The following is a 21,700-nucleotide window of genomic DNA, read 5'->3' on the forward strand; positions in this document are numbered from 1 at the left end:
TCTGGGGATTGAACCAAGACTTCCTGTATGCTAGGCAAGCTCTCTACCAACTGAGCTGCATCTCCATGACCAGGCAAGCTAACCTGAAATTTGTGATCCTCCTGCCTCAGCCCTCGGAGTAGCTGAGATTACAAGCATATGGTACAGACCTGGCTCTTTTTAGGTTTCATTCTCTTCTCTTTTGTTTGGTTCTGGGAATGATTCAGGGAGTTACATGTGGTGGGCAAGACCGTACCCCTGAGCTGTATCTCCAGCACAGCCCTATGTAATTGTTTCTCCAGCAAACGAGGAACCCCACTTCTGGGACCCCTCTAGCCTGCCCTTGCTTACAAGCCCCTGTTGAGATGGGGGTCCCACCTACCACCTTCCTTTCTCTGGGCCCCATGTCCTGTGTATACACTTCCCACTCTGGCCTCTATGGTATGTTCCTCCTGTTGCCTTGTCCTGTCTCCTCCTTGCTAGTCCTCACCCCACAGTGTCCCCCCTGAAGACCTGGTTCCTCATCTGCCCCTGTTCTTACTTTCAGGCATGCCGAAGACCTCATTGTAACACCGTTTGCCCAGGTGAGACCTCCTCCCCTCATGGGACGGGGCCCATCCTGGTGGCCCCTGCAGGTAGACATCTCTCCTTACAGCTGTCTCCCACCCCAGGTGCTGGCCAGTCTCCGCAGCGTTCGAAGTAACTTCTCACTCTTAACCAATGTGCCCATCCCCAGCAACAAGTAAGTAGAGCTGAGTCCCCAGCACCCACACTCATGGGTGTGTAGGAGTGAGCAGCCGTCGGGGATGTGGCTCTGTGAGCAGAATGCTTGCCTCTGTTCTACCCCCAGCAACTCATGAACCAGGGGTAGCGATGCACACCTGTCGTCAGGAATGGAGGGAGAAGAACCAGGAGTTCAAAGTCATCCTTGGCTACATAGGGAGTTTCAGGACAGCCTGGGCTACATGAGACCTTTCCTCAAAGTGGAGGCAAAGAAAAAATAATCTGGATTCAGTTTCCAGTCCTGCCTTGTGACCCCAGGCGAGCCAGTACTTGACTCCTCTGTTGAAGCAACACTTCTAAGACAGGACCACGGTCAGCCTCTAGGCTCCAGCTCCAGCCCTGAGCTTCAGGTTGTGACACCAGCTCTAGACATATGGTAATTAGGGCGCCTGTGTTTCTCTGCTGTAAATGAAAGCTGCAGACGGGCTTCGATTAGAAGGCTTCTGTGAGAAACCCAAAGACGACATGCAGAAAGAGTTAGAACATTGCCTGGTACCTAGTATATGCTCAGTCAATAAGGATGGTTCAAGTCAGGCAAAATGGCTCCGTTGATAAAAGGTGCTTGCTGCCAGACCCGACAGCCCGAGTTCAATCCCCCGAGTCCACACAGTGGAGAGAGAACTCACTCCCACGGGCCATCTGACCCTCACATGTGCACATAGCACTCATACCTCCTGTCCACAGGATAAATGTGGAAAAAAAGTTTAAAAAAAATAGGTATGAGGATTGGAGAGATGGTTGGACGGCTGAGAGTGAGTGCCGCTCATGCAGAGGGCCTGGATCGATTCTCAGCACCTGTGTGGAGCAACGCACAGCCGTCTGTAACTCCAGCTCTAGGGCGTCCAGTGCTCTCTTCTGGATTCTGGGGGCACCTACACTCACACGTACACAAGCACACACACAGTTAAAAATAAAATTAAAAGTTGGTACGGGCCGGGCATGGTTGTACACACCTTTAATCCGAGCACTCTGGAGGCAGAACCTGGGGGGGGGGGGGGGCGGGCTCCATAGTGCTTTCAAGGCCAGCCTGGGCTACACAGTCAGACCCTGTCTTAAAAAAAAGAGGAAGGGAGAGACAGTTCTTATCTTAGGCCAGGGGGTGGCTGGGGCTCCCCAGTCCCCGAGGGTAGTGATGGCCATCCTCAGAAGCTTAAGAAAGGTGAGAGAACAGGAAATTTGAAAACATAGGATCTGGCCCTACTGCAGAGCACTGGTGTAGTCTAAAGCAAATAGATTCCAGCCAGACGTGGGAGCCCAGGAGGAGACTGAGGCTGGAGTCCCAGTCCAGTCTGTGCTCTAATAAGGCCCTCTTGCAAGCATTGCCTCCTTCAGAAGAATTTTGTGTCACTGATTTGAACCTCCACGTCCTCCCTCTGTTTGGGCTCGTGGGCTGGGTATATAATTCAGGGACCAGAATTTAAACAAATATAAATAAGTAATAAATACCTGGGGTGGGGCTCAGTTTGCCGCACATGCATGAAGCCCTGAGTTCTTATCCCCCACACTCCACACACAGGGAAAGATGGTGACACCGGCAATCCCATCGCTGAGAAAGTGGGATTATGAGGATTAAGGTCATCTTTGGCTACTAGTGAGTTTGAGGCCAGCCTCAGCTGAGACTGTCTCACAAAAAGACAAATTCAGGGTCTGAAGTTCTGTGAGTTCAGAACCAGGGAAACCGGTGTTGCTTTTGGAGAGGGAAGCTGATTCTGAGAGAACCCAGGCTGACATTGGAGTCCCATTGTTTTTCAGGCGGTCCCCACTGGGCGGCCCACCCGCTGTCTGCAAGGCCACGCTGTCAGGTAGCTAAGTCTAGAGGTTGGGGAAAGGCCCCCCTCACCCTGGGTGGACCCTTCTAGCTGGGGTGGGAGACTGCCTGGGGACCCTCTGGGTCACTTCCCTGGACACCCATTTCTCAGAGGAGACATGCCAGCAGCTGGCCCGGGAGACACTGGAAGAGCTGGACTGGTGTCTGGAACAGCTGGAGACCATGCAGACCTACCGCTCCGTCAGCGAGATGGCCTCGCATAAGGTGGGTGGGGCCGGAGAGCAGCTAATTCTGCCTGGAGGGCTGGGTGAATCTGAAGGGCAGGCCAAATCTTGGTGGGTGGGCGGGGCCAGTGGCAGGTGAATGTGGGGTGGGCAGGACGACCGGGCAAGGTGTGTGTATGGGGTGGGAGGAGCCAGTCGCCGGGGTGAAGCTTGTGGATTGGGGCCAGTGAGTGTCCTGAATCCTTCAGAATGGGTGGGCAGGGCTGCGGGGGAAATAAAAATCCATGGGTGGACCCAATTCCGTGATAGGACCTGTATGTTTATCCTAGGGCATGGGTTCTGAATGATGCCAGAGGCTTACAGGTCCAGTGTGGCAGGACCAACCGATCCCCGTGTAGGGAAGTGGGGTGAATGCCGGCCCTGCAGCAGGACCGTGTGCCAGCTAATCACCAGATTCATGTGGTGAGCAGGGCTGAGCTCTGATGCAGGAAACAGGGCCTGTCATTTGACTGTGCCTTTAGAACAACAAAAGTAGCTTGTAACTCAAGCTTTGCTCCGAGCGGAGGAAGCCAGGTGTTGGGGGAAGGTGCTGGGGTGTATGTGTGAAGGTGTTGGCTTAGTTGTACATGGTTTTTACAGATGACTGTCTCTCACGGAGGTTGTGTGGTTGTATGTGGCCCCGGCATCCAACCTGTACGGCTGCTGGCTTTTTGACTACTCATTTGCAAGTGTGTTTGGAGTCATTGTGAGGGGTTGTGTGCAGGTGTGTGCCTTCAGAAGGGTGTGTGGTTGTGCACAAGTAGTCACATAGTATGCTATGTGTGTGCAGGCTGTGCTGGAGGGGTGTGTCTGAGGGTGTGAGTTTAGTCTGGGTCTGAATCTGAGAACCTCTGGTTTTTACAGTTCTAGGCCTCGGAAGGGGAGGGCATGGGTTCCCTGGCCAGCTGTGTGAAGTGTGGGGGGCACCATTCAGTAGGCAAGGCCCATGAATGAGGGTTCTGGAATCTCTGCAACCCTTGTGGGCGGGTGTCTCTCAGGAAATGAGTGTGCAGGTGGGGGTGTTCTTCAGGAATGCAGAGATCTATGTGGGTGGAGGCTTGTCTGGAAAAGGAGTTCAAGGACAAATGTGTCCCTGAGGATTGGTTAGCTGTCTCTAAAAGTGTGTGCCTGTGTGAGAGTACACACTTTCTTGCACATATGAGTGTTTCTGTGGGAATGTGTGTTGATTTGCACCTAGTGTGTCAGGTTCTGGGTCGTTGTTCCTCAGTCTGTTGCCTGTGGGCTCTTTAAGGAAGTGGGACTGAGAACCTTTGTGTGCTGTTTAAATGTACGATCAGGGCTATATTGTGGCCTTGAAGATTTGATGTGTGTGTGTGTGTGTGTGTGTGTGTGTGTGAGAGAGAGAGAGAGAGAGAGAGAGAGAGAGAGAGAGAGAGCGCATTTCATTTCGGTGTCTGGCTGTATTCAGTGTCTGGTTTGAGGACAGTATGTCTCAAGACGTGTGTGGTATGGAGTGTGTTTCTTTATCTGCCCATCCCTGGATGAGATGTGTCCTCCTTGCCTTCCCGCAGCAGCCTCCTCTAAGTCCTGACTGAGGCCCATGGGCTCCGATGCCCCTTTAACGCCCCCCCCCACCCCCAGCACCACCTGACTTCAAGTGCAGCCTCCAGTACCGCAGTGAGAGTGCGCGCGCGCGCAAACACACACACACACACACACACACACACACACACACTGCACTTGCGGAGTCTCCTCCGCACAGCTTTCCTTCCCAGGACTCTTACCCTGCCTGTCCCCATGGGCACAGGTCTCCCACTGCCTCCTGCCTCTGCTGCAGAGGGACCTATCATGACCAGGGGCTGGCAGACCATGTAACCAGGGCTGCTGCTGGGAGCGCGGAGGGGAAGGGGGCCCCCAGTCCTGCTGGGCTGGCCCAGGCCCCTCCGCGGCTCCCCTTGGAAGTTGTCCCCACCTGCCCAGCTCCCCCTAGTGCCCCCAGTGCCCAGGCATCATTGACCCAGGGACTCAGCCAAGCCTACTTTACTTGTTTGTCAGCCCAGAGCTGAGCTGAGCTTCCAACATGCCTCTGGTGGACTTCTTCTGCGAGACCTGCTCCAAGCCCTGGCTGGTGGGCTGGTGGGACCAGGTAGGGGAGTGCAGGGTCCGGAGGGGGGGGGCAGTGACAACGATGACATCAGGGACTTCTGACCTCATGGGATGGGCACTTGGCTTGGCTGCAGCTGTGTTCATGTATGGGTGGCCCATATAACATGCTTTGTGGTTTCTGAGTGACCCAGGGCTGGGTTTGGATGGCAATGTCTGTGTGCAAATGTATGTGGGAGCCTCACTGGGGAAGGTGTCTCTCTGGCTGCGTGTGACTGACCTGTACCTGGACGTGCACGTGTCTGTAATGGCTGGGTGTCCTGTCTGGTCCTGGAATGGACTAGACATTGTGTGCTGGGGTTTGTGTGTTAAATGTGGTGCTATCTGATGTTTCTTGGGGTGTGTGACCCCCAAATGTCAATGACTACTTATTGGGGTGTGTACCTTTCGGCTGGAGTGTCTGAGCTATGTGACGATAGGTAGGTAGGTAGGTAGGTAGGTAGGTAGGTAGGTAGGTAGGTAGGGGACACTTCGTGATTATGTGCTGCTGTGTGAGATTGTGTATGTGTGTCTGTTTCCAGGGTCTAAGTAGTACTGAGAAGAGTGACCACCCCTTGCCGCTGTGGGTCCCCTCCTCCTGTCTGCCACCCCCTCTGCCTTGCCCATATGAGTCTGTCCCTGCTATGGGGTGCTGGGGGTGGGGAGCAAATGCCCTTTCTGCTCCAAGCCCAATGTCACAGAAGATGCTTGTGTGGAGGGACATGAGGGGGCCAGGAAGGGACCCCCAAACCCATCTGGGGGCATATTTCACCCATTTGTACATTATCTACCCCCCCTAAGGAGGAGGGGGACTTTGATGTGACCCCCTTCCCCAGGTGATGGGACTAGGATTTCCTTGGCTCACTCATTCCCTGCATCTGGCCAAACCCTCTCCTCTCCAGAGCTTGCAACCTTTTAGATTCGTCTGGGGCTGAGTAGCAGACCTCCATCCTTCCCCTCCAACTCCACCCCCCCCCCCCCATTGAGATCATGTTTGGCAACACCTAGGCCCTGGGATAGCTCTGGGAAGGCAAGGGTTAAGGGGCCTCAGACTTGCCCCCCTTTTCTGGACTCAGCAGCTGGTTGGAGGGGGAGTTGCTAAGGAGACTCCCATCACCATGGCGACAGGAGTCTCCTGGTGTGCTATTGGTTCTGTGGTTAGCAGAAGCCCCTCCCTTCTACAGGTGCTCCTCTTTGGGAGGGGGTGTCTTTTTCCTCAACTGGGAATCCCCTCCTTCCAAGTTAGAGCAGTCCCCCCTCCAGAGCCAAGAAAAGGGGAAAAGCTAATTGCACCCATCAAGCAGTCTAACTGGGGGCGCTGAGTCGAGAAATTGTGGAGCCTTTTAGGAATTTGCTGGGAAGGGCTCTCACACACGTGTGCACCCCACAATGATCCCCCATCACTCCTTGTTCCTCGGCTCCTTCTCCTCAGTTCAAAAGGATGCTGAACCGGGAACTGACACACCTGTCGGAAATGAGCAGGTCCGGAAACCAGGTCTCAGAGTACATTTCCACAACATTCCTGGGTGAGTGCAAGGCAGCAAGCAGATGGGGGTGGGGAACTGGGTCAAGGGTCTCCTGTTCAAGAGCTCTCCATTCCCGAGCCTTTTGCAAACTGAGTGATACCACCCACTTTCTGTAGAGCCCGTATTGGTAAATATCTCAGGCTAGGAGATTGCCCTGTCATTAAAGTGCTGGCCTCACAAGGATGAGGATTTGCATTCGGATCTTTAGCACCCGCGTAAAGAGCCAGGGCCACATTGTACACGTATGACCCAAGCACTGAGTAGATGGAGACATTGACCAGGCAATTCAGTCAAAATCATGAGCCCCGAGTTTGATGAGAGACACTGCCTTAAACAAGGTAGAGCTAGCCAGAGGTGGTGGTGGCTGCACCTTTAATCCCATCAGGAGGAGGCAGAGGCAGGAGGATCTCTGTAAATTTGAGGCCACCCTGATCTATGTAGCAATTTTCAGGACAGCTAGGCTACATATGTCTTTTTAAAAAAAAAAGAAGGAAAGAAACAGAAAGAGAGAGAAAGGAAAGAAAGCAAGGTGGGCAGTGTTGGAGCAACAGCGCTGAAGGCTGACCTCTGGCCTCCATGCACATGCGTGTGCACAAATAAAATACCAATATAAAATCAAAATCTTCATAAGAATTCAAATGAAATTCTTGTTTAGTTTTCATTATTTATTTATTTATTTATTTTTTGAGACAGGTTTTGCTGTATAGCTTTGGCTGGCCTGGAACTCTATATGTAGACCAGACTCAAATAGAATTCTTAAACTTTGAAAAGCCTCCAAGCGGAAGCCAGGAAGGTGGCTCAGTGAGTAGAGCCGCTGTCATGGTATGCACAAAACCCTGGGCTCCTTTACCAGCATAGCAGAAACCCACCCTGGTGGCACAGGCCTATCTTCCCACCACTCCAGGAAAATAGAGGAAGAAGTTCAAGGTCATAGTTTGCTACATAGCTGATTGGAAGCCGGCTAGGCTTTAAAAAAAAAGGGGATGCTGTCTCAAAACTAAATCAAACACACACACAGTAGGGCAAAGAGCAGGGAGTGACTTCACACCTATAATCCTGGCGCTCAGGATGTTAAGTCTAAGAATTGTTCATTTAAGGACAATCTGGGCTGCAAAGTGAGATGCTGTCTCAAGAAGCCAAGTAAGAGAAATAGAACATCTCTGACATACAGCCTTTAACTTGACGGCCAGGAGTAGAGGCAAGAAGACCCTGTGTGTTCATGGCCAGTGTGGTCTATAAAGAAATTCCAGACCAACCAAGGACAGACAGACACTGTCTCAGAATCAAACAAGAGTGTGGTGAAAGTAGAGGAGTGACGTCCAAGACTGTCCTCTGACCTCTGTGTCCACGTGGCCACAGATACATAACACCTCTCCTCCCACTCACCCAACCTCACCCCTGAGACAGGGTGTCTCTGTGTAACCCTGTCTGTCCTGGAGCTCACTCTATAGACAAGGCTGGCCTTGAGCTCAGAAATTGACTTGCCTCTGCCTCCTGAATGCTGGGATTCAAGGTGTTTGCCACCGCCACCTGGACAAATAAATACTTTTTATTTTTTACTTATTTATTTTTTTTTAAATAAATACTTTTTAAAAATTAATTTAAAGTGAGCCTGTATGGTGCATCATGGCACTCAGGAGACCAAGGCAGATGGATCTCTAAGAGTTCTAGCCAGCCACAAAGATACCCTATCTTGAAAACCAAAAGAAAATAGAACAACAAATTAATCATGGGCCAGGTGTGGAGGCGCAGGCCTTTAATACCAGCACTCAGGAGGCAGGGGCAAAAGGAGCTCCGAGTTCAAGACCAGCCTGGTCTACAGAATGAATTCCAGGATGGCCAAGGCCACACTGTCTCAACAAAACAAAATAAACAAAAAGTCACTAAAAGAAGAAAATGCAGCTCTGGGGAGATGGGCTAGTGATTAAGAGTGAGTGCTGCTCCTGCAGAGGGCTCAGTTTGGGTTCCCAGCACCTACATCACACAGCTCACAGCCACCTGTAACTCCAGTTCCAGGGGATCTGATGCCCTCTTCTTGCCTCCCAGGGCCAGCATACATACACATAAAAGAAACCTTTTTTTTTTTTTTTAAAGTACAGATAAAAATAAACTTTAAGAAAGCTGGGATGGTGGAGCACACCTGTAAAATCCCAGCACTTGAAAGGCTAAGAGGCTGAGACAAGAGGATCCCGGGCCAGCCTGGTCTACCCTATAAGACCCTGTTATCAAAATATGCTTCAAAATTGGGAGATTCTGAGTTTTAAGCCTCCCTCCAATAGTGAGTGTGTGGTACAGCTCAGAATTCTGAGGATGCAGCCAGTGGGCGGGCAGTATGCAAATTAGGTTCTCCAAGGTCATAGTGGAGTAGGTCTGGTGGCCTTCAGAAGCTCAGGAAGAATCTCTGGGACTGGTCCCCAGGCTGGCTGGTGCCAAGGGGAGGGGGGGTCATGGACCCAGAGACCCCCCTTCCCTCCCACCTACCAGCGACTCCCCTTCCCACCACCTCTCCCTGCCATTATAGGGGTGTCTTCCCTAGCCAAGAAAGTCCTCTGGCTATCCAGAGTCAGCAGCAGCTCCCTCTGGGACCCCCCTCCCACCTCCTCATGTCTCATACCATGTTGTGGCCCAAACTGGGCGCCAGTCTGAGGGTAGTCCATAGTCCAGGACCATCCCTAATATCCCCATGCCAGGGCGGCATCTCTCAGAAAGCTTCTTACGTGTGTCCTGGCCTCCAGCCTCAGAAAAGAGACCAGCATCACCCCCAGAAGGGTTGCCTCACATCAAGTGAGATGCCCAAGGACATTGCCAGGAGCTGAGGGATGTGGAGGAGCCTCCTTGAAAGGAGGGGGTCTCATGCTTTGTTACTTGATCTTTGGCAGACAAACAGAATGAAATGGAGATCCCCTCACCCACGCCTCGCCAGAGAGCCTTCCAGCAGCCCCCACCACCGCTGGTGCGACAGTCCCAGCCCATGTCTCAGATCACAGGGCTGAAGAAGCTGGTACACACCGGAAGCGCGAACACCAGTATCCCGCGGTTTGGAGTCAAGACAGATCAAGAGGAACTCCTAGCACAAGTAGGTGGTGGGGGCTCAGCAGGGGCAGCGTTGTCTGGGAGGCCTTCAGCAAAGGACAGGTCTTTGGGGGCTCATCTAACGCAGAGTCCCAGGACACAGAGCCTGAGCTGTTTCAGAATGGAAGTAAAAAATGGGCAGGGGAGGCTTGACTCAACAGGGGCCTAGAGCAGACAGCCATTCATTCTAACTCATTGGAGCAGTTCTAGTGCCCCCATGGACAGTCACCCATTATAACCAAGCACCTGCAGTGTCCTGTATTTCGAGGAGACCAGTATTCCTGCCCTTACCCTGACACCAGCTGAGGTCTCTTAAGGTTAGCTTAAGTTTGAACTCAGCTTGGGAATCAGCCTACCTTGAGTTCCCAGAGTCCATTCTCGTGTGGTGGCTCACGGCTGGGATCCTAACACTGGGGAAGTAGAAAGTGAGGATCAGGCAAACAGGGTCATCCTCCACCACAGAGCGAGTTCACGGCAGTGTGGACTGCAGGAGACCCTGTCTCAAAAAAAGATAGGGTTTAAAGTGTGACCTGAGTTCAGATACTCAGTGCCCACATAAAACACCAGGGGTGAAAACAGGACAGGACGGTCCCCAGGGCTAAATGGGCAGCCAGTGTAGCCAAACCTGAGCTCCCAGTTCACTGAGAGAGGCTGTTTCAAAAATTAAGGAGTACCCAGGACCCCAATACGAGAAAGGGAGAAGTCACTCCCAGAAGTTGTCCTCTGACCCCTACACAGACACAGACACACACACACACACACACACACACACACACACACACACACGTTAGGAGCTAGAGAGATGCCTTGGCCGGTGAGTGCTTGCTGCTGTTATAGAGGTCTCCAGTTCAATTCCCAGCTCCCCATAATGGGGAAAGCAGGGACTCACAACTGATAGTAATCGCAGCTCCAGGGGATTTAATGCCTCTTCTGGCCTCATTGGGCACCATGCATACAAGTGGTACATAAAAAATATTTTAAATATTAAAAAACAGTCCTAGCTGTCCTACAACTAGCTCTTGTAGACCAGGCTAGCCTTGAACTCACAAAGATCTGCTCCGCCTCCTGAGTGCTGGGATTAAAGATGTGCACCACCACCAACGCCTGACTTATTTTTTTTAAGATTTATTTATTTATTATGTATACAACATTCTGCCTCCATGTATGCCCACACACCAGAGGAGGGCGCCAGATCTCATTACAGATGGTTGTGAGCCACCATGTGGTTGCTGGGAATTGAACTCAGGACCTCAGGAAGAGCAGTCAGTGCTCTTAACCTCTGAGCCATCTCTCCACTCCAACGCCTGGCTTTTTAAAAAGAATTTTAAAAATTCTTGACTGCTCCTTGGACTGGAAAGGGAGGGGGAGGGGGAAAGGGGAGGAGAGGGAAGTGGGAGGAGGGGAGGAGGTGGAAATTTTCAATAAAAATAAATAAATAAATGAATGAATGAATGAATGAATTTTAAGAAGGAGATTTGATTGAGAAAGACACCCAAAGTTGACCAGTGGTCTCCATGGGCTGCACCCCGCACACACATATGCACACACTAACAAATAAAGTACTGTATTAAAGTCCATGAATCTGGTTGGCTGTGAGGGCACACACCTTTAATCTCGGCACTCAGGAGGCAGAGGCAGGTGGATCTCTGTGAGTTTGACACCAGCCTGCTTTACAGAGTAAGTTCTAGGACAGCCAGGACTACACAGTCCTGTCTCCAAAAACAAAAAGAGGGTGGGGTGGTTAGAGAGATGGCTCAGTGGTTAAGAGTACTGACTGCTCTTCCAGAGGTCCTGAGTTCAATTCCCAGCACCCACATGAACTCACAACCATCTGTAATGGGATCAGATGCCCTCTTATGTCTGCTCTTTTCTGTCATGCAGGCATACGTGCAAATAGAATACTCACACACGTGAACAAACAAATCTTTTAGGAAAAAAAGTTAAAAAATAAGAAAGTCCATGCATTGAGACAGATTTTGTTAGCAGTAGTGAGGCTCAGAGTCCTAGGATGCGGCTTTCAGGTCCCTAGGCCATGCAGGCTCCTGACCTCTCCCCCCTTTCACTGCCAGGAACTGGAGAACTTGAGCAAATGGGGCCTGAACATCTTTTGTGTGTCGGAGTACGCTGGAGGCCGCTCGCTCAGCTGCATCATGTATACAGTATTCCAGGTGATGGGGACAACAGGGAGCTGGCTGGGGTACAAGAGGAGGGGACCGGATACTGGGACAACAGGGGTCACTGCCCTGCCCTATTGGCTCCCAGGAGCGGGACCTGTTGAAGAAATTCCGCATCCCCGTGGACACCATGATGACTTACATGCTGACCCTGGAAGACCACTACCACGCTGATGTGGCCTACCACAACAGCCTGCACGCAGCTGATGTTCTGCAGTCCACACACGTGCTACTGGCCACGCCGGCTCTGGATGTGAGTGCCTGCCACCTCCCCTTGTCACAGTCTTCTTTCTGTGCTGGTCCCTTCTTCCCATTTATCCCTCTGATTTTCTCTATCCTATTTTTCTCTCTAATCTTATCTTTTCTAGTTTTTGTTTTGTTTGTTTGTTTGAGAAAGGGTTTCTCTCCAGCTTTTTTGGAGCCTGTCCTGGAACTCACTTGGTAGACCAGGCTGGCCTTGAACTCACAGGCCTGTCTCTGCCTTCCCAGTGCTGGGATTAAAGGTGTGCGCCACCACTACCCGACTTTTTTCTAGTTTTTTTTTGTTTTTTGTTTTTCCGTTTTTTTTGAGACAGGGTTTCTCTGTAACAGCCCTGGCTGTTCTGGAACTCTCTTTGTAGACCAGGCTGACCTAGAACTCACTGAGATCCGCCTGCTTCTGCCTCCCAAGTGCTGGGATTAAAGGCGTGCGCCACCACTGCCTGGCTTGTTTTTGTTTTTATCTTGTGCTCAAGCGTGTGTGTGTGTGTGTGTGTGTGTGTGTGTGTGGTGGGGGAACTGCACATGTATGGAGGTCAGAGAACACGCCTGCGTGTCAGTCAGTTCTCTCTTTTCAGCTTGTTTGAAGACAGGATCTCATTTTTTGCAGCACAGGCCTAGCTTGCTGGCCCAAGAGCTAAATGTGCCCCGATTCCCATCTCACTGTGGGGACACTGGGATTACAGATATACACCGTGGCTTGTATGGGTTCTGGGGATTCAGGTCATACTTACAGGTGCTTTACCCACTGAGCCATCTCCCCAGCATCCCCTTTCTGTTCTGAGATATTCTCAGCTGGAACTCACTATGTAGAGCAGGCTGGTGTCTTACTCATAGAAATCCATCTGCCTCTCCCTCCTGAGCGCTGAGATTAACACCTTGGTTTTTGAAATAGGATCTCTCAGTGGCCCCATCTCTGTCTGTGCTCCCTCACCTCTCCTCCTTGCCTCCAGGCTGTGTTCACAGACCTGGAGATTCTTGCTGCCCTTTTTGCTGCTGCCATCCACGACGTGGACCACCCTGGCGTCTCCAACCAGTTCCTTATCAACACGAGTGAGTGACATTTCAGAGTATAGACTGACAGACTCGGCTGAGAGAATGCTAGGCTAGTCTGGGATGGGCTGATCCGGATGAAGGTGGAACCAGTCGTGCTGTGGAGACTGGACCACTTGGCTAGGGTAGGGGCTAACAAGGCTAGCTTTGGGGGCTTAATATACTGGTGGGAACCAACCTGCCTATGGGCCTGGCTTATGGACATTGAATTGAACCAACTGAACTAGGGGTGGAGCTAGCCAGATGAGGCGGGGCATGAGTGAATGGGATGGGCCAGTTGGGGTGGGGTGAGGCCCACCAAATGAGGTGGGGTGGTGCTTGAGCAGCCTAGGCGGGGCAAAGCCAACCTGAGGGCGGAGCTTACGAAGATATTCTCCTGGACTTGGGTGACTCCGGCTGGGGCTGGTCATACTGAGGGTGGAGCTAGTTGGACAAAGGCCCACACTGGGCGGGGAATGGTACCCAAAGTCGCCTCCCTGACTTTAGTCTCGCCGCAGATTCGGAGCTGGCGTTAATGTACAACGACGAGTCTGTGCTTGAGAACCACCACCTGGCTGTGGGCTTTAAGCTGCTGCAAGAAGAGAACTGCGACATCTTCCAGAACCTCAGCAAGCGCCAGCGACAGAGCCTGCGCAAGATGGTCATCGACATGGTGGGCGGGGCTAGTGCGGTGGGCGGGGCTTAAAGGGCAGGGCGTGGAGGGCGTGCAAAGGGATCTGCAGAGGCTCCCAGTGGGTGACAACGGGAGTGTGGGCACGCTTTCACCACTTGACTTGACACCACCTTGCCCGCAGGTGCTGGCCACAGATATGTCCAAGCACATGACCCTTCTGGCTGACCTGAAGACTATGGTGGAGACGAAGAAAGTGACCAGCTCGGGAGTTCTCTTGCTGGACAACTATGCCGACCGCATCCAGGTTCCCCTGCGCTCAGACCCTGCCTCCTGAATGGCCCTTGGTGTAGTCCTCTTCCATGTTCTTAGTTTTTGCCTCTCCCGTCCGGTTTCCTTTTCCAACCCATGCGTGCCCTCCTTCCCTCTCTTCTCATGCTGCTTTTTGCCTCTGTTGATGAAGCCCTTTGCTCTCTGACCCCCACTGCTCTCTACACAGTTCTGACCTACCCTGTCTTGCCCCTCATTTCTCTCACCTCTGCATTTTCCTTACATATGCTTCTCTCCTCTACTTTTTCCTTCACTCCATTTCACCCACGCCCAACACACACACACACACACACACACGGTGGGATTAAGAAAACATTAACCCCGGTGAGTACCCGTAATCCCAGCATTCCAAAAGCAGAGACAGGAGGATGACCACAGTCTGAAACCAGCTGGGACTCCGTTTGGAGACCCTTTACAAAAACAAAACCAAGCCACTAAGAACTAGATCTGAATGGTGTTACATGCCTTTGATCCCAGCACTTGGACGATGGGGACATGATCAAAGTTCCAGGTCATCCTTAGCGATATAGTAAATCCTGTCTCATAACATGGGGAGAACAGTCAGAGGCCCCCCGAACTGAGGTTCAGCCTGGTCTCTGACAGACCCTGCCTGCATTCACCAGGTCCTCAGGAACATGGTGCACTGTGCGGACCTCAGCAACCCCACCAAGCCTCTGGAGCTGTATCGACAGTGGACTGACCGCATCATGGCCGAGTTCTTCCAGCAGGGTGACCGGGAACGAGAGCGTGGAATGGAGATTAGTCCCATGTGTGACAAGCACACAGCCTCTGTGGAGAAGTCTCAGGTACAGGGCCAGGGCCGCAGGGCACAGCACAGGGTTCGCTTGGCCCACTTCTGTGAGTTTGCAGTCTCTGTGGGAAAGGAGCTGTGTTTGCTCTCTGTAGCACGATCCTCCGAGGCATTTAATCCTCTCATGTTTGATGGTTCAGTTTCACAGATCTCTGGTGCTTCTCACCTATTCCAGCATCCAGGTCTGCTGCAACCCGAGGCAGTTTTCAGAGCAATGCTTTGTCTGGAGTGGAGTGGGCGGTGGGAACAAGGTTGTTTTTGTTTTACATTTCAGCTTAAACTTGCTATTACCAAGGATAAATTTGAATCTCTGATCTTCCTGCCCTACCTCTCTTGTACTGGGATCATAGGCCTTCATCACCACACCTGGTTTATGTGGTGCTGGGAATGCAACCCAAGGCTTCGTGCATGCTAGGCAAGCACACTTTACCAGCTGAACTACAGCCCCAGTTCCCCTTTATGGGCTTAAAAAAAAAATCAAGCTGTGTTACTAATCTCACTGAGGAGTAAGATCACTACCACAATTCTTTTTTTTTTTAAATATTTATTTATTTATTATGTATACAATATTCTGTCTGTGTGTATGTCTGCAGGCCAGAAGAGGGCACCAGACCTCATTACAGATGGTTGTGAGCCACCATGTGGTTGCCGGGAATTGAACTCAGGACCTTTGGAAGAGCAGGCAATGCTCTTAACCACTGAGCCATCTCTCCAGCCCCCACTACCACAATTCTTGAGCCAATTGAGCATTTATTGAAGCAAGTTTAATAAATGCTGGCCAGGATGATGGACACTGGCCAGGTCCGTACCTGGGTTCCCAGAGCCGCAAACCACATTCTTTAGAGGCTCATGAAGGCAAGAGCATAAGGCTACGTTCTTCTCACCTTTGTCCAATCAGGGCCCAGGGTACGTCCTGACGTATGTCCTGCCTGTGTACCTCCTGCCTACATGAGATCAAGTATGTTTGTGTAGTTGCTTGTTCACAGAAGCAAAAACACACGGCTTGTTATATTACATCAACAGCAGTCCCCAGCATTCCAGGAAGTTACCTGTCCTCGGGCAAGTGGTGCTTCCAGGTTAGAGGTGTTTGTGCTTTATAGATCTCTTAAGCGCAGTAATTTAAGTGTCAAACATGACGTGAGCCCCACAGATTTGGTATATACCTGTGTTTCCACTGTGCAAGTGGCACACCTGTAGTGCTAGCTGCTCTTCGTACGAAAGCAGGAGGTATAGTTTAGTCCAGAACCTCAGGGCAAGCTGGGACTGCATAACAAGATCCTGTCTATGCGTCAAGGAGATGGTTTAGCAGGTAAAGGTGCTGGACTGAATGGATAGAAATGAGTCCTCAAGACTGTCCTCTGACCGTCACACCATGCCAAGGAACACACATGCCCCCAAAATAAATTAATTAAAATTTGATAAAAATGCTTTTGGGGCCAGGCCGTGATCTGTGAGTTCAAGGCCAGCCTGGTCTACAAGAGCTAGTTCTAGGACAGGCACCAAAAACTACAGGGAAACCCTGTCTCAAAAATCCAAAGGAAAAAAAAAAAGATTTTGGGTTTTTTGTTTTGTTTTTTAATTTTCAGACCAGGCCTCCCCATGTATCCCTGACTAGCCTGGAACTTACTGTGTAGACCAGAGTGGCCTGCAATTCAGAGATCTGCCTGCATCAGTCTCCCACTACTGGGACCAAAGACCAAGTGTGCAGGTGCACGGCCTTTTAATCCCAGTACTCAAGAGGCAGAGACGAGGCTGGAAAGATGGTGGCTCTTCTGAAGGACTGGGTGGGACCCCTAGCAGCCTCATGACCTCTCACAGCTGGGACTCTGGTTCCAGGGGGTCCAGCTCACTCATCTGTCCCCCTTGGACGTCGGGCACCACATACTACACATACGTACGTACATACATAAATACATACATACATAATACATACCTACATGCAGGAAAAATGTTCATACATATAAAATTAAAAATAAATAGGAGGCAGCATGAGGCAAGATGTCTGGGATCACATGGCCAGCCTGGTCTGCACAGTAAGTTATGGGGCAGCCATGGTTACACAGTAAAAAAAAAAATCACTAGATGATCCATATGGAACTGTTTTAAATTTGTTTGAATGTTTTCCCTATATGTATGTATGTTTACCATACCTGTGCCTGATGCCTGAAGAAGCTGAAAGAGGCCATCAGATCCCCTGGAACTGGAGTTACAGATGGTTATCAACTGCCATGTGGGTACTGGGAACTGAACCCCGGTTCTCTATAAGAACTAGTGTTCTTAGCTTTGGAAAACACTTAGTTCTTAGTCTTGGAAAAAATAAAAGAGCTAGTCTTCTTAACTGCTAAGCCTCTTTCCCAGCCCAGTATGAAACGTTTCAAGTTTCTCTGGCTTGCTGACTGGATTTTGAGACAGGGGCTACTGTAGACTAGGCTGACTTAGAATTTAAGATAATCCTGCTGCATTAGAAGCCTGTGTGTTATTGTTTTGTTTTGTTGTTTTGTTTTTGAGTTTTTCTTTTTTTTTGTTTTTGTTTTTTTCGAGACAGGGTTTCTCTGTAGCTTTGGAGCCTGTCCTGGTACTAGCTCTTGTAGACCAGGCTGGCCTCGAACTCACGTAGATCTGCCTGCCTCTGCTTCCCGAGTGCTGGGATTAAAGGTGTGCGCCACCACCGCCCGGCTTCTTTTTGAGTTTTCAAGACAGGGTTTCTCTGTGTAGTCCTGGCTGTCCAGGACTCTCGGTAGACCATACTGGCCTTGACCTCAGAGATCCCCTTGCCTCTCTCTGTCTCCTGAGTTCTGGGATTAAAGATGTGCGCCACCACCGCTAGGCTAGAAGCTTTTTTTTTTTTTTTTTTGAGTAGACCCTGCTGTTAGCCGCACCACACCACTTCTTAGACACTGCTCGTCTTCCCTAGGTGGGCTTCATTGACTACATTGTCCACCCGTTGTGGGAGACGTGGGCAGATCTTGTCCATCCCGATGCCCAAGACATCCTAGACACGTTGGAAGACAACAGGGATTGGTACCACAGTGCTATCCGACAGAGCCCTTCCCCACCCCCGGAAGAGGAGCCGGGAGGGCTTGTCCATCCATCCCTACCTGACAAGTTCCAGTTTGAGCTCACACTGGAGGAGGAAGAGGAAGAGGAAGAGGAGGATTCCTTGGAGGTTCTGGGATTGCCCACAGCTGAGGAGATCTTGAGCGTGCCAGATGACTGCACAGCTCAGGCTACAGAACAGTCCAAGGTCAAAGTTGCTGCTGTGAGAGAGGGTGAAGAGTACCTGAGGCAGGGGACAGTCGCAGCGTGTGTGGCTCCCAAGGAGTCCATGGAGGCTGTGGGCTGCTCCTGCAGCTCTGGAACCCCCATTCTGCCTGACTTGAGGACCCTGTCCCCTTCAGAGGAGGCCCCGGGCCTCCTGGGCCTCCCCTCCATGGCGGCAGAGGTGGAGGCCCCAAAAGACCATCTGGCTGCCACGAGGGCTTGTGTCTGCTCTGGGACATCAGGAGACAACTCTGCCATCTTCTCAGCTCCAGGCAGGTCGGGGTCAGGTGGGGACCCTGCCTGAGCCCTATTCCCTTCACCCGTGGGTCCTCCCCCCTCTCCACTCTCCCCACTCACCACGGACCACCTCAACGACTCCTGGCCCTCCTGAGAAAAAAGAAAACAGAAAAGTGGGTTTTTTTCTCTTTCTTTTTTTACCCTTCCCTGCTGCCCTTACCTACAGGGCTTTTTTTGTGGAGGTGGGGTCTGGGGAGCCAGGAACTGAAGTCCCCAAAAAGGGATTTTATTTTTTGAATTTTAATTGTAACGTTTTTAGAAAAAGAACAAAAAGAAAAAAAAAAGAATGAAACACAGCAACTGTAGATGCACCCCTCCCCATTCCTGGTCCCCCATTTCCCCTCACCTAACCCATCATGTCAACCTCAAGTCCAAGGCGCCATCTTCCTGCCTCTCTTGAGACTCAAGTCTAGGCGTGGCACTGCCTTTTGGGCTGTTCTGGGGTTCAGAGGACATCTAGAACCCGATTGGAAATAGCTGCAGGGAGAGCCACAAGGAGGGGACTGGTCCATAGCAGGGGTCCCTCTCCCTGGCTCACTGTCCCCTCCCACGATGTCTTCCATCTCTTTCTTATCTTTTTTTTCTACAACCCTGGCCATGTGGATGAGAGGTGGTCGGAAGAGCTATTGCTTTAGGATCCAGGGACCCTGGTTTCACCCCTCTACCAGTCTCAGGCCTGGGGGCTGAAGTCCCTTCTTCAGATGGCATCTCCTTCCTGGTCCACCTTGGGTCACTTTGAATTCTCTCCGTTGGAGGAAGGGGGCTCTGTCCATGCCACGAACATCCTCCTTCCAGCTGCTTCTTCCTCTTGTTTCTGCCTTAAAGATTCCTGTGGCCGTAGATGAAGTCTCGGTGGCTCCCTCCTGTGCTCTGACACCCCTTTCCCAGCACAGACGACACCCCTTTCCCAGCACAGACACCCCTTTCCCAGCACCCACTCCACCACCTCTTCAGAGTCTCACTCAGCGCCCCACCCCGCCCCCCGCAACTCTCGTTGCCCTAGGAGGAAGCAATAATGTTGTGCACCACATCCTCTCCTCCTGGGCAGCCCTTTCCCTCCCAGCACCAAAGCCGCCCCTCCTGTCCTCACCTTACTGAGCTTGACCTTCCTCAACCACCCAGCCACAGGCCGTTCCTAAGCAATATCATAGAGCAAGGCCATTTTCTCCAAGCCATGGGGTGAGGGGACTTTTAAAAAGGAATGACCCCGCTTTCCCCTGCCACCTCCAGCCATCTGCAGCAGGGCGGTGGGGGAGCTCTCATCCCTTGCCTGCCCTGTTACATCTCTGGACACGGTACTGTAGCCCTCCCCACAATTCCTTCTCCGCTCTCCTTCTGTCTAACCCACTAACCCATGCTCCCAACCCTCAATGCTTACAGGGTTTTGTTTATTAAGCAAAGGTAATGTCTGTCCTAGCTGGTCATGAGAACAACCCCCTCTCCGTGTGTGTGTGGGTTTTTTGGTTTTTTTTTTTTTTGTACATACGCTAAGGTTGGTATATAAATTATTCTAAGACAGAAAGGGAAAATGAACTTGCCTTTCCCGTTGGGAAGGTGAGGAAGGGGATCTCCAGGGAGAAGCAACCCTTTCCTGCTGTATTATACAAGCTGTACCATATTCCCTGAATGGAGGGTGGGCATGCGGCCGGTTCATGCAAAATTGTGTCATCATATCTGAGGAGGGACAAGGGCTGGCCAGTGCTTACACCATGTCCCCTTCTCCAAAAGCCCAGGATGGGGTTGGAGGAGGCCAGACCCCTGGACTCAGTCAGGGCTCCTCCCTGCCAGAGTGGGTGCAGGGCCTCGTGAGCTGCCTACATGTTGTCCCCATTGACAATTGATCAATTGGTCTGTGGATTGAAATCAGTCCTTCAATCTTGTCCCTGATTAAAGTGAGGCTCTCACGGATGCTTCCAGCTGCTGGCTGATGTGGCTTCCTTTGTTTCTTGGGGTGTTTTGGTTTGGTTTTTGAGGTTTGTTTCTTTATGTGAAAGATTGGTTATCTGGGGGCTGGGGACACACGCGACGGTGCATGCTGAGGTCAGAGGACGGCTTCTGAGACCGTTACCTCCTTTCCCTGCCTGTCTGTTTTCTCCGAAACCTGGCTTTTATGTAGCCCATGCTGGCCTCAAACTCTGGAATTGCAGGTGTGTGCCACTTTACCTGGCTGTTACTCAGCCACTCACTTTAAGACATGGTCTCACTCAGTAGGATCTGTGGCTTGAAGCCAGCTGTGTTGCTTCTTTTTTCTCTCCTGATCTCAAGGGCTGTAGTGCAGAAGTGTTGAATGCAAGATCCTTCTGCTTCTGCTGTGCTAGGACTGCCTTGTGTCTCCACACCCGGTTATCCAGTGCTGGGGTGGAACTCCTAGCTGCAGCTTGACGGCATCTGGCCAGGATGGGTGACACAAAACTTTAATCCCAGCTCTCTAGAGGGTGAGTCAGGGAGAATCTCTTGAGTTCAGGGACAGCCTGGTCTACATAGTTCGAGGGCAGCCAGAGCTACACAGAAACTCTGTCTTTAGAAAAAGAAACAGTTATATCAAGAACCTTTGTCCTGCTGGATGGTGGTGGCACATACCTTTAATCCCAGCACTCGGGAGGCAGAGGCAGGCGGATCTCAGTGAGTTCGAGGCCAGCCTGGTCTACAAGAGCTAGTTTTAGGACAGCCATGACTGTTACACTGAGAAACCCTGTCTTGAAAAACAAAACAAACAAAAATCTCCCCCCCCAAAAAACAAACAAACAAAAAGAACCTTAGTCTCAGAAAAACAAAACAAAAGAAAGAAAAGAGAGGGGTTGGTGAGATGGCTCAGAGGTTAAGAGCACTGACTGCTCTTCCAGAGATCTTGAGTTCAAGTCCCAGCAACCACATGGTGGCTCATGGCCATCTTTGATGACATCTGATGCCTTCTGGTGTACAGGCAAAATGCAGACAGAACACTGTATACACAAGAAAGAGAGAGAGGAAGGAAGGAAGGAAGGAAGGAAGGAAGGGAGGAAGGAGAAAGGCAATGAAGAAATGTATGGCATTGGGCTAAGCACATGGCTCAGTGCAGAGCCTGCTGAGAATCCCCGTAAGGCTAGGAATGTGGTCCAGGGGGAGAGTTCCTGCCTGGACTCTCCTGTGAGAGGCTGTGGAGGTGGCTTGATGATACAGCCTTTCCCACTTCTGTTCCACCCCAAAGCAAAGACTTCAGGAGTTCAAGGCCGACCTGGTTGGTCTATAAAGTTTTAGATCATCTAGAATTATTTATCGAGATCTCTGACATGAGTTGTCCCATCTGTGAGGCAGGACAGTGGGAGCCCAGCTCAGACGTAAAGTACACACTTGCGGGCACAAGTCCTAGCACGCAGCACACCAAGTGTGTGTAGTAGCGGCTGACCTGAACTCTCAATCCTCCTGCCCCCAC

General features: G+C 51.2%; 1 protein-coding gene across 5 annotated transcripts in view; it reads left to right on the forward strand.

The window, feature by feature from the left end:
- The window catches only part of Pde4a (phosphodiesterase 4A), a 44,101-nt gene extending 23,851 nt beyond the window's left edge, over positions 1 to 20,250 (forward strand). Inside the window, exons 3-15 of one of the 5 annotated variants that reach the window (XM_041657060.1) lie at positions 527 to 563; positions 651 to 721; positions 2,515 to 2,564; positions 2,682 to 2,794; positions 6,329 to 6,422; positions 9,302 to 9,498; positions 11,564 to 11,662; positions 11,757 to 11,921; positions 12,880 to 12,979; positions 13,477 to 13,631; positions 13,774 to 13,896; positions 14,543 to 14,725; positions 17,645 to 20,250. In XM_041657060.1, the coding sequence (XP_041512994.1) occupies positions 527 to 563; positions 651 to 721; positions 2,515 to 2,564; positions 2,682 to 2,794; positions 6,329 to 6,422; positions 9,302 to 9,498; positions 11,564 to 11,662; positions 11,757 to 11,921; positions 12,880 to 12,979; positions 13,477 to 13,631; positions 13,774 to 13,896; positions 14,543 to 14,725; positions 17,645 to 18,295 (2,038 nt within the window). In that variant the 3' untranslated portion in view covers positions 18,296 to 20,250. Of the gene's footprint in view, positions 1 to 526; positions 564 to 650; positions 722 to 2,514; positions 2,565 to 2,681; positions 2,795 to 4,474; positions 4,901 to 6,328; positions 6,423 to 9,301; positions 9,499 to 11,563; positions 11,663 to 11,756; positions 11,922 to 12,879; positions 12,980 to 13,476; positions 13,632 to 13,773; positions 13,897 to 14,542; positions 14,726 to 17,644 lie in introns of those variants that run through there. The other 4 variants (XM_041657063.1, XM_041657061.1, XM_041657062.1 and 1 more) reach the window with 4 other exon arrangements.
- Positions 20,251 to 21,700: the final 1,450 nt, after the last annotated feature.

Source organism: Microtus oregoni, unplaced genomic scaffold (assembly GCF_018167655.1).
Source record: "Microtus oregoni isolate MIOR12 unplaced genomic scaffold, Mior012 000008F_ref0000371, whole genome shotgun sequence".
Taxonomy (NCBI): domain Eukaryota; kingdom Metazoa; phylum Chordata; class Mammalia; order Rodentia; family Cricetidae; genus Microtus; species Microtus oregoni.